The sequence below is a fragment of the Cetorhinus maximus genome, chromosome 12 (assembly GCF_964194155.1).
Source record: "Cetorhinus maximus chromosome 12, sCetMax3.hap1.1, whole genome shotgun sequence".
In the NCBI taxonomy this organism is placed as follows: domain Eukaryota; kingdom Metazoa; phylum Chordata; class Chondrichthyes; order Lamniformes; family Cetorhinidae; genus Cetorhinus; species Cetorhinus maximus.
The window spans coordinates 77,798,125-77,810,648 of NC_135890.1; the positions used below are offsets into that span (position 1 = coordinate 77,798,125).

The window sequence follows — 12,524 nt, forward strand, 5'->3', positions numbered from 1 at the left end:
TAAATAATGTAACTATTAACGATGTCACTATTTTTAAAAAAAAACACTCTCATTGATTAAAAAAGCATTCAGTACATTGAGATTTGTATTATTTTGGGTTTGGGAGCCACAGATACCTAAGATAGGCAATCAAGTATTCATAAGTAACTTTAAGGTAGTTTATTAAGCTTATTAAGAAGTAACAGTTTAAATATAATGCATTAACTAAATGGACAAGAAAAATATACAACCTGTGGCAGTTGAGTGGTTCACTGATCCCAGAGGATGAATGGATGGCTAGTACTGAGTGTGTTTATCTCAGTAGCTTATGATGGCAGCTAGCAGTATTCTGCTCTCTAGTGGAAGTGTTAGCAAATTCTTCTCCCATCATCCTCGCTCTTTCCTGGTCCATCTTTCATCTGAAGAAGGTGACTACTTGATGAGTGCTGCCACCTAACTAGGACTGCCACCTGTCTCTAAACACTCATTAATATACTTTATTTCCAGGGGCTGGTAGCTTACCCAGTGTCAATCACCTGTTCAAACCCTTCTGACCACTGGATACAGGATAGGTAGCCAAGATATCAGAGTGGTCACCTCCACCTGCTGTTCTGTCACACTGGCTTGAGGTCACTGGGGTGTGCAGGGCGCCAGCAGGCTTTCTACAAATATTCCTGAACCGATAGCAGAGTTAATGACCTCAATGCAGGGAGCACAATCTTTGTGACCTTTATCTCTACCTTGTCCTGGTCCCTGACTCCTTAGAATCAATTTTTTCCAGAGAGAGAGAATTAAATGCTGTGCCAGCTAGTTCCATAAGAGTTCTGTACAATTCTTTTAAAAAAAAAGCTCCATTTCTTAAAAGCACCTATTTCTTACAGATTCCTTCAACTAATCTCATGGGGAAAAAAAATTGTAATCTTGGAGTGCCAATCAAACTGCTCACTTAACAGGCAGCCCACTAGGAATGTTAGGTTGTAAAATCAATCATGTAGCACAAATCCTATAATGATAACCCTCAGGCTTATTTCAACATAGAGTGAAATATAAAGCACTTTTTTTTTTTAAACTCCACACTTTTAAATTTAAAGCCCAGCAGAGTTAAATTCCTTGATAGCTTCAACAGCTCCAATGAGTTTTACAGCTTGGACAGTTCCATTGAGTTTATGCACTTTTTATGTACAATCATGTCTACTTTTAACAATCCCAAAGGGCGCCTTACTTCTCCCAAAGGTATTTCGAGACTATATCTAAAGAGGTCCCTTACCTCTCCAAAAGGATACCCTGGCTATCTAAATGAATCCACAAGGCTCAGGCCTGCTCTAATCTGCACACTTTGAGTTTCAGGCACCTTTGGTGATGTTGAGGCAGGTTTACAACCTGATGTTCGTGCTGAGCATTGTGCTGGGCGCCATCTTCTTCGAGAGGGTGTTCGACCAAGACGGATATGCTGTGTTTGAGCACATCAATGAGGGGAAACTCTGGAAACATACCAAATTATGAGAAAAATGACGAAGAATAAAAAAAAATTACCTCCGCAAAATCACATGAGTGGAGCAGCTGCTGATTAATATGGGCAGCTGCCTCTGTGAACAAAGAATGTGCTATTTAGAACCCGCCCCCACTGCCCCCCTTCAATGAAAATGGCAGGGGGCGGGCTTCCTAATTTGGGCCTCTGCCAGCATTTTCACGCAGATGAAAAGCCCCTCTGTTGGCATGAAAATTCAGGCCTCCATATTTATTGCCAACTGTTTGAGTTTCTCTCTGCCTCCAGAGTGCCTCAGGTAACTTTCCTAACTGGAGGAGCTCTGTCCGACAGTGGCTCTGAACATTTTAATGATAGTTACTATTTTGGGTAGCATGAGAACTAATCTGGAAATGACTTGCCAAAGGAAAACAATGCTGTACTTCTTTCTTGTGTGCGCTGTTATGATCTCTGTAGAGACCAATAACTTTAAACAAGAGATTTTAATTCTCAGCGACCAACTTAAAGAAATTCAATGACGAGATCTCAAGTTTTAAGACTTTTACTGTATCAAACAAACTAAAAGCAACATTGAATAAACATTATTTAGTAGGCAACTAATGCTCTGAACTACAAAATGATAACCCTTTCTAATGTCTTAACACAACCAATAACCTCACACTGCATATATATACTTTACAGCACGCTCTCCACAAGATTACAGCCTTTATGAGAAACAGCACCAGTCACTTCAGCTTCCAGTGGGCTCACTTCTCCTCGTTTCCTTGAGTTGTAACATCCCGTGACTGTCAAAAGGAGCCTTTCTCAGTTTTTGGAGAATTGCTGACTGAATACCATCAATGAGGTCCATTCTGGTGATTTCTCCTCTGGGCCTTATCAGGGCAAATCTTGCAGAGTCTTTAGGTTGCCACAGGATGCTGTTCTTTCACCAGTGACTGTCCTCCCTCCCACGTTCTGCCTAGTAGCTCGAAGAGGACTATCAGCTTTCTCCTCTCTGCTGACTGCACCAGCTGCAGCCTTTGTTTCTGGGAGACATCTCTCTCTTTCTCTCTCTTTCTATCCAAGAACTCTGGGATCAAACATCTGTCTCTGGTAAACCCAGCTGCTCTTGCCTTTGTTTACAGGTGTGAACATTTTGCACTTTCCTTCCAGTAAGCCTCAACCTGGACTCCCCTGCCCCCATGTTAATGAAGCCACCCAGGCTTGCTGAGCAGAATTTGAAGCAGATCACGTGACAGCCTTCATTCTTTCATTTTACCTTGAATTAAAAAGACAGTACAAAACATAATCATCTCCTAAAACTTCCCATTCATAACAGTGGAGGTCAAACTTCAGCCAAAGCACGACATTACTGCAATATGGAATCTTTCAATCTGGTGATGAGGTGATAATTCCAGGTTGTTGCTGTCTTAACTTGGCAGAGTTCCTAACTACGTGGAACCATCTGCTCTGTTAAGCTAACATATGATCAGTAAGCACCACTGTCAAGCAGAGCTGCTAACATCACGCTTTGTTCACACCATGGTTCTACATTACAATGCTGACTACACTTGTGTCATGAAAGAGGCAAGATCTTTGTTACTTTGTAAGCAAAAAGGAATGTCCACGTGACAAATAAATGCTAGTTCTTTATTTGACGCTTATTATTAAAAAGTTGTTTTGCTTGAATTACAAAGTGGATGCATTATAATAATACAGTTCATCAGTGTTTGAAAATGCAATATATTTATACCAGAATGGTTTTTGGCCTATTCTCATTCACAGCTGAGTGACCTGGAGAAGAAACACACTATGCTGGAGATGAATGCACGTGGCCTTCAGCAGAAGTTAGAAACAGAGCGAGAGCTAAAACACAGACTGATCGAGGAGGTAGGGCAAATATCGGAGGTTTTTCTTTGTACCATAAAACAATTTTCTTATGCAAAATTCTTTATTGATTTAGATGCTGGGAATTAAATATGATTGTGCATTGGCCATGTTTAATGCTAAATCTGGTAGTTCAATGGAAATAGATTTGATGGAGCCAGGAAGTAAGACTCAATATTAAAGGTTCCACATTGAAGGAGAAGATTGTCTTTTTAAAGATGGAGGAATGTGTCTCCATGGCAGAGCACCAATTAAAAGTACAGAATGAACATTTTTACTTCCGTTAACCACAGTTCATGGAATATGGAAAAGTATGCCTGGCTTTTGCCTGCTGCATCCTTTATTAAGCAGAAATTGAACACCTTAGTAGCTTTGCCAGTTGCAGGGTTTGCGTTAACATTGTGAATGTGTTGTGGTGATTAACTCTGACCAAAGTTTCCTTGGCTTAGTAAACTATATTCTTTCTGTCCATCTCTATACATTCATGCCATATGTTCTGAACCTTGTAGTTTTCACCTTTATTTAGCAAACAAAACTGCAGCAGCAGCTAGACATGCACAAAACACACATCTTCCGCCTCACTCAAGGACTGCAAGAAGCCCTGGATCAGGCTGACCTGTTAAAGACAGAACAGAGTGATTTGGAGTACCAGATTGCAAATATGCAGGTAAGAGTTAAATGCAATAGAAAATCCAATCACTTTGATGCTATGTGGTGACTGACAGATGGCACATAAAAGCAATAAAAACAAATGTGGAACCTGTACAACCATTTCTCAGCAGAAACTGGTGGCTTTGACCAATACAGTAGAGAAAGCACAGGAATGTGGTCTTAGACTACATTAGTATGTTTGGGAGGATTAAGACCTGATGTCCAGTCATAAGATCAATTTTACTCTATAAACCTTGCACTTGCTATAATGCATCAGTTAGAATAGAGATAACTGAAAAGGGTTTGTTGTCCTTCACATGAGATTTCACATCTGTCTCTGCTAATTTTAATAAAGAAATAAATTAAAAGCTATATTTATTCACAATTTATTTACCTCTGCTTTTTAGCAAAAACAGGAATTTTAGGTTTCACGTCATTGGCTTGTGTCCGTCCTCCTGTCCTGCCTTCCTGCCTGATTCAGAGGATATGAGGTGGATTTTTTGTTGAGGCAGGCTCCCCGCACCCCAGCATAAATTTTGGGGGTGAGCCCACCATCGCTTAGCCGGCTTGACCCGCTTTAATTTTTTGGGCAACGGACCTTTAGTAAGTGTGAGGTGAAACTTCCAGCCATCTCTTGGAGGACATCCTGACTCATAGAGCTGCTGGCCAATTGGAGGTCGGCAGCTCTGCACACCACCAGTGCCAAGCAGGAGTGTTGGCCACTACTGATGCTGCAGGTAGGACAAGGAGGTGGCTTCAGAGATGCATCCGGACATTTAGGTCAGTCTGAGATATCGTCGGGGCCTGTCGCCCTGGCCCCAGTGCAGGGTCAGGAGGGGGGGTTGCGGGAGGCAGAACTGTGGGAGGAGGGCCTCTGATTGACACAAGGAGCCCAGGAAGGAGGCACTCCCCCCTGCCCTTTATATCACCCAACATGTAGGCAGGATAAGGCACTTAACTGGGCATTAATTGCCCCCCGCGATGGGAGTGACTGCCCTTGACATAAGGGCAGCATTTGACTGGGTGTGGCATCAAGGAGCCCTAGCAAAACTGGAGTCAATGGGAATCAGGGGGAAAACTCTCCATTGGTTGGAGTCACAGCTAGCATAAAGGAAGATGGTTGTGGTTATTGGAGGTCAATCATCTCTGCTCCAGGGCATCACTGCAGGAGTTCCTCAGGGTCGTGTCCTAGACCCAACCATCTTTAGCTGCTTCATCAATGACCTTCTCACCATCATAAGGTCAGAAGTGGGGATGTTCGCTGATAATTGCACAATGTTCAGCACCATTCACAACTCCGATACTGAAGCAGTCCATGTCCAAATGCAGCAAGACCTGAACAATATTCAGACTTGGACTGATGAGTGGCAAATAACATTCGCACCACACAAGGCAATGACCATCTCCAACAAGGGAGAATCCAACCATCGCCCTTGACATTCAATGGCGTTACCATCACTGAATCCCCCATTTCCAACATCCTGGGGGTTACCATTGACCAGAAACTGAACTGGACCAGCCGTAGAAATACTGTGGCTGTGTGAGCAGGTCAGAGGCTGGGAATTCTGTAGAGAAAAACTCACCATCTGACTCCCCAAAGCCTGTCCACCATCTACAAGGCACGAGGCAGGAGTGTGGTGGAATACTCTCCACTTGCCTGGATGAGTGCAGCTCCCACAACATTCAAGAAGCTCAACACAATCCAGGACAAAGCAGCCTGCTTGATTGTCACCCCATCCTCCACATTAAACATTCACTCCCTCCACCACCGATACACAATGGCAGCAATGCCTACCTCTACAAGATGTGCTACAGTAACTCACCAAGGCTCCTTTGACAGCACCTTCCAAACCCACGACCTCAACCACCTAGAAGGGCAAGGGGCAGCTGGCACATGGGAACACCACCTGCAAATTCCCCTCTTAAGTCACACACCATCCTGACTTGGAATTATATCGATGTTCCTTCACTGTCACTGGGTCAAGATCCTGGAGCTCCCTCCCTAACAGCGCTGTGAATGTTCCTACAACAAATGAACTGCAGCAGCTCAAAAAGGAAGCTCACCACCACCTTCTCAAGGGCAATTAGGGATGGGTAATAAATACTGGCCTGGCCAGTGACGCCCACATCCCTTGCTGGAATTTTAAAAAAAAAACTTGAGGGTCTCAATTGGGCCACAGGTGGGTGGTCCACCCAACGCTTCCCCGGCTGCTTGTAAAATCATGGAGGAGTTGGTGGGAGGTGGACTGTTGGGTATGCCGCTGATGCATTGTGCCCTAATTTACCGGTCCACCCACTTGTTTTCCCGCCCGCAAGTGGCTTGTAAAATTCAGGTCTATGTTCTTGAATGGCAGATTGGGGACGGGATAGAGAAATGACTGTTCTAATCTAGTATTACTGAAGCTTATTTCTGTAGTGATAACCTTGTTGAGTGTGATTTCACAATCGAAAGATGTGCAGTTTGCCATTTCTGCACGAAGATATGTGTGTACATGTGAAAGCAGCTATGACATCCATCAGAAATTTTTGAACCAAGATCTGAATGTAACCCAGTGGGAGGTTAACGGAATGGCCTGGTTTCTAACATGGTGAATAAACAGCAGCAACTAATGTTTCTCAATGAATTGGCCAATGATTGCAGAGGGGGTGATGGGGTACTTGTTGGGACAAATGAAATAGATGCCCAGAATCAATGTCCACTTTTTTTTTCTCTCTCTCTCCCCCCTCTCTCTCTCTCTCTCTCTCTCTCTCTCTCAACAGATGGTGTTCTCCCATGATAGAGTGAAGCTGGAAGGTACTATCACTCAACAGTCTAAACTGATTGATTTCCTACAATCAAAGATGGACCCACCAATTAAAAAGAAGAAGGTAGTTAAATGTGAATATAAAAGAAGATGATTGTAATTCCATTCACATAATACCCCTAATCATGGCGGTTTGAAATTTCTTGAGCAGGCTACTGAGCTATTGTTGTCCTAATCTTGATATGTACTGCTTAAATCACTTGAATGCTTATTTGCGTGGACACCAACTTTGCTCTTGCTTGAGTTGATACCTGCTGAAATCTTCAAAATTACTGAGGGGAGCAAAACTAAACATCACCCAAATTTGGATTTATTGCAGGCACAGGTTAACAGGATGGGCTGTTTTGACCATGGAAAATGAGTGCAAACGTGTTATCTCATTGAACGGCCCTGTGATTGGGTTGTGGATACACAGCATTTTCTGAGAGACTAATATCTTTCTGACGATGTCCTCAAGGTGGCGCATTCGATTGGATAAATTACCCTAAAACATCAATGAATTAATAGAGTTGTGAAAATTCAGTTTCTTTAGGGGTGCCTCAGCTTGTAGTATTTTGATAGCTCTGAACTTCAAGAGGCCTGTGGCATAACAAGTATGGCTTGCAGCTTCATGTACCAAATTTAATCCTCATCATATATTGAAAATTGGTAGGTGCATAACAGTTGGTCAAGCAATTGAGTGGTTGATTTCTGATAGTTAACATCCCAGATCTGTCTGGTTGCCCTGTGGAGCAAATTGCCTGCATCTATACAATAGGATACCACTGATATCAGACTTTGTAGCTGTAGCTCTGTTTTATAGTTCTGTCCTTGTACTTTGGCAATAGAAGATTTTATAAACATGCATGTTAATCCCAATATTCTAGCCGCTCTATAGCTCTTTAATCCTGTCTCTATCATTCCCTAAAAGCCCCATTAAGCACATAATAACTTAATTAGCCTTCTCCCTATATGTCCCTTTCTATCAATAGATGTAACTGTGCACTTCTTCCCTGAAAAAAAATTGGGTCGTCTTTCTTATCTATGACATGTCGTGGGAGCATTCACTCCACTAATAAACCCTCCTGTTGACTAAAATTCAACGTTTCTCAGTTGTTGGTGAGAATGAGACATATCCGCTCTTATTCAGGCACGGATGGTACTCATATATTCTGTATGCAAATTCTTTTGATTTGACTTAAAAGGACAAGCATTTTGAAGCATAAAATGTTAAAATTAGTATTCATGCTGCCGCTAACGTCAATATTACTATTTCAGCTGAGGATTATGCCTTCCTATCAGGTGCTTCCAGATTTCTGTGTTGTCAGCATTGCACTGTCCCTCAGCCCTAGGCATGTTCACACAGTGATTTCTTGCTGAGCAGGTAGTTTTATTATGACACCATTCCTTGTATGCAGAGTTTGTTTGGGCGCCGTCGTGAGGACCCTTCTCTTCCTGTCCAGATTCCCATGCAGTACAATGACCTGAAGGTAGCCTTGGATAAGGAGAGATGTCGAAACATGGAACTAGAAGATGCACTACAGAAAATCCGTGTAGAGTTGAAATGTGTGCGGGAGGAAGGTAAGAACATTCAAGGAGGCAAGGACTAGTCTTTGTGTTTCAGTTAATGGTTTAGTGATGTGCATTAACACAGTCAGATTTGGCTGCAGTACCAGGCATTTTAGTTTAAGAACAAGTAAGCAAAAGTAAAGAGCAGCTTAACAGTCCCAAAGAGCGAAGAGGTTCTGTTTGTCCTGTGTATGGCTGTTCATGGAACTGTCTAGACACTTCTTGAGAGTCAAATGCACCTGTTGTTAATTTCATTATTACAGGTATGAATTGCAGATGTGAACTTTGAAAATGTTAGTACTTTACCTTGTACTTTTAACTGCTATTTCTTACTCTGCAGCCTAGTTCTTTAACCGTGTAAAAAAAAAAGCAACCATTCCTTCCAGCCTTCAGTATAAAAGCTACATACAAAACTGCGTTTGTATCTGTTTAAGATTGAATTCTTAAAGTCAGGAAACCTTTGGCATAATCTCCAAACGTTATCAGTAAATTGTTTCCAAAAACAAACCGACCTAATTTGGTAATGATGTAAAAGTATGCCAAAAGCTAGAGTTCATTTTTTATTAAGATATAATCTTTATTAATGATACTGTGGTAATGGGCATTTCCAGGTGTCATCTTTTATAATTTAAAACCTGCCAGAATGTTCATTAATCATGTTAAAAGCCTCCATTCTGAGCCAGTCTACTCTAGCCAGTCAGGTTGTTTCTGATGATACAATTTTACATAAAACAAAACACTGGGGTTCATTTTTAGAAGAACAGAATTGAAAAGCATGAAGATTGTGAAAGTTGGAATAGGACCTTGATTAGAGCGCACGCTGTGCACAATTCTGACCTCCATACAAAAAGGGCATAGAGGCACTGGAGAAGGTTCCACAAAGATTTAAGTATAATACCATAACTGCGAGGTTATAATGATCAGGAAAGACTAAAGAGGCTGAGCTCTTTACTTTAGAAAAGAGAAGGCTGAGGGATGACTTAATAGAGACCTTTAAAAATTATGAAGGGGTTTGATAAAGTGGCTATAGAGAAGATGTCTCTGCTTGTGTGTGAGTTCAAAACTAGGGATCATAAATATATGATAGTTACTAATAAAGTAAATAAATTTAGGAGAAGCTTCTTTACTCAGTGTCATGAATGAATGTGGAGCTTGCTAGCACATTGAGTGGTAAACTCAGCAAGAAGGGCCCATCCGTGGCTAACTCAAGAAATTAAGGATAGTGTGAGATTAAAAGAGGAGGCTTACAATATTGCAAAAAACAGTAGCAAGTCTGATGATTGGGAATGTTTTAGAAACCAGCAAAGGGCCACCAAAAAGTTGATAAAAAGGGAAAGGATAGAATATGAGAGTAAACTATCCAGAAATATAAAAACAGATTATAAGAGCTTTTATAAGTATATAAAAAGGAAGAGAATAGCTAAAGTAAACGTTGGTCCCTTAGAAGCAGAGACAGGAGAAATTATCATGGAGAAACGAGGAAATGGCAGAGGCATTGAACAAATATTTTGTGTCTGTCTTCACAGTAGAAGACACAAGATTCATACCAGAAATAGGTGATAACCTAGGGGCTAAAAAGAATGACGAAATTAGAGAAATTATATCAGCAGAAATAAATTATTGGAGAAACTCAAGGGACTAAAATCCAACAAATCCCTGGGACCTAATGGCCCACACCCTAGGCTTCTAAAAGAGAGAGCTTCAAAGATAGTGAATATGCTCGTTATGATTTCCCAAAATTCCTTAGTTTCAGGAACGGTCCCACTAGATTGGAGGTTGGCAAATGTTACACTGCTTTTTAAGAAAGGAGGGAGAGCGAAATCAAATGACCACGCAGGCCATTCAACCTAGCATCATTTGTTGGGAAATGCTGGCATCTATGATTGAAGTTTTCACAATCCACTTAGAAAAGCATAGAATGATTAGAAGAAGTCAACATGATTTTACTAAATGGAAATCCTGTTTGACAAATATGTTAGAGTTTTTTGAGTATGTAACTAGTAGGGTAGATAAAGGGGAACCAGTAGATGTAGTATACCTGTATTTCCAAAAGGCATTTGATAAGGTGCTACACAAAAGGTTAATAGGTAAAATAAGGGCTCATGGAGTTCAGGGCAATATATTAGCATGGAGATAGGATTGGTTAACGGATAGAAAGTAGAGAGGGGGCATAAATGCATAAAGTTGGCATGCAGTGAATAGCGGAGTGCTGCAAGGATCAGTACTGGGGCCTCAGCTACTTAAAATCTATATTAAAGACAGATGAAGAGACAAAGAATAATGTATATAAGCTTGCTGATGACACTAAACTAAATGGAAAGGTAAGCTCTGGGGAGGACACAGAGAGACTGCAAAGAGATATAGGCAAGTTAGGTGAATGGGCAACAAGATGGCAGATGGAGTATAATATAAGAAAGTGTGAAGCTGTTCACTTTGGTCGTGAGAATAAAAAAAGCAGAATATTTTTTAAAAGATGTGAAACTTGTAAGTGTTGATGTTCAAAGAGACTTGGGTATGCTTGTACAAGGAACATAAAGTTAGCATGCAGATGCCACAAGCAATTAAGGAGGCAAATTGCATGTTGGCCTTTATTGCAAGGGGACTGCAGGACAAGAGTAAAGAAGTCTTGTTATAATTGTACAGGGTTTTGTTGAGACTACATCTGGAGTACTGTGTGCAGTTTTGGTCTCCATGTTTAAGGAAGGATATATTTGCATTGGAGGCGGCACAGCAAAGGTTCACTAAAATTATCCCTGGGCTGAGGGTTTGTTCTACGATGAGAGGCTGAGTAAATTGGGCTTAGATTTAGATGAATGAGAGGCAATCTCATTGAAACATACAAGATTCTGAAGGGGCTTGATAGGGTGGACACTGAAAGATTGTTTCCAGTGGTTAGGGAATCTAAAACACAGGGGTACAGTCTCAGGATAAGGGGCCAATCATTTAGGACTGAGATGAGGAGAAATTTCTTCACTCAAGGGGTTGTGAATCTTTGGAATTCTCTATCTCAGGGTTGTGGATGCCCCATCGTTGAATACATTTAAGACTAGGATAGACAGATTTTTGGTCTGTCGGGGAATTAAGGGATATGGGGTGCTTGCGGGAAAATGAAGTTGAGGTCCAAGATCAGCCATGATTGTGTTGAATGGTGGAGCAGGCTTGATGGGCTGTATGGTCTAATCCTCCTCCTATTTCTTATGTTTAAATGTTCTTATGGTGAACAGCATTGATGTATTCAAGGAGAAGCTTGAGGGAGAGAGAATATCCTGATAGGGTTGGATAGAGTAGGGTGGGAGGAGGCTCTTGAGGAGTATAAACACCGGCATTGACTAACTGGGATAAATGGCCTGTTTCTGTGCTGTAAATTCAAGCGAGATTTGTTGGCCGTATGTTTGTAGAATCATGATAGAATGCACACATTATAAAGAAATTGATTTTGCTTCAAGCCAGTGTCCTCTCAGACCCCAAACTATGTATTCCATCAGCATAATGATTTACCAACACTGGAAAGCTGAGTATAGCTCCCTTTATGGCTGAAAGGGCACCTGCACACCTAAATTCAAGCATCATTGGAACAGTTACAGGGGAAAAAAATCCCTCTTTTGTTATGAGAACTCTCACTTTGTGTTCATTTAGGCTTTTTAGAATCATGGGCCAGAATCTACTGTTCGGCATGCAGGGGTGGGCCCCGCACACTGACATGTAAAATGATGCGCAGTGACGTCGGGCATGCATCCCGACGTCACCGCATGTCATTCCGTTCTTTTGTTCGGTAGGCGCGCACTGGAGTTGGCTGCGTGCCCGCTGAGCTGTTCAAGGCCCGTTAAGGCCATTAATAAACCAATTGAACAAATTGACAGGGCTGCCCGTCCAACCTTAAGGTTGGCGGGCAGGCAAAGAGCCCAAGTGGCCTTCACATTTTTCATGAAACCTCATCCACAAGCGGGATGAGGCTTCATGAAGGGTTTATTAAATTAATAAATACTTTTTGAATATTTCATAAACATGTCCCAGCTCGTGTGACACTCACATGAGGGGACATGTGTAAATGATTTTTCACCTCCTTTATTAAAAATTCTCATTTTGAAATTAATCTCCCTGAGGCAGCTCCGTGCCTCAGGAAGATTTCTGCACTCTTTCGCGTGTGCGAAAGAGCGCAGGCCCCAACTGTCCCCCCTCTCCCTGCCTGT

The 12,524-nt window shown here is 41.7% G+C and overlaps 1 protein-coding gene across 1 annotated transcript in view; it reads left to right on the forward strand.

Annotated features, from left to right (window-relative positions):
- Window positions 1-12,524, forward strand: part of LOC144687612 (citron Rho-interacting kinase-like) — a 215,439-nt gene that overhangs the window by 135,934 nt on the left and 66,981 nt on the right. Inside the window, exons 28-31 of the mRNA XM_078553958.1 lie at window positions 3,230-3,334; window positions 3,858-3,998; window positions 6,743-6,850; window positions 8,184-8,346. Of these exons, the coding sequence (XP_078410084.1) occupies window positions 3,230-3,334; window positions 3,858-3,998; window positions 6,743-6,850; window positions 8,184-8,346 (517 nt within the window). The remainder of the gene's footprint in view (window positions 1-3,229; window positions 3,335-3,857; window positions 3,999-6,742; window positions 6,851-8,183; window positions 8,347-12,524) is intronic.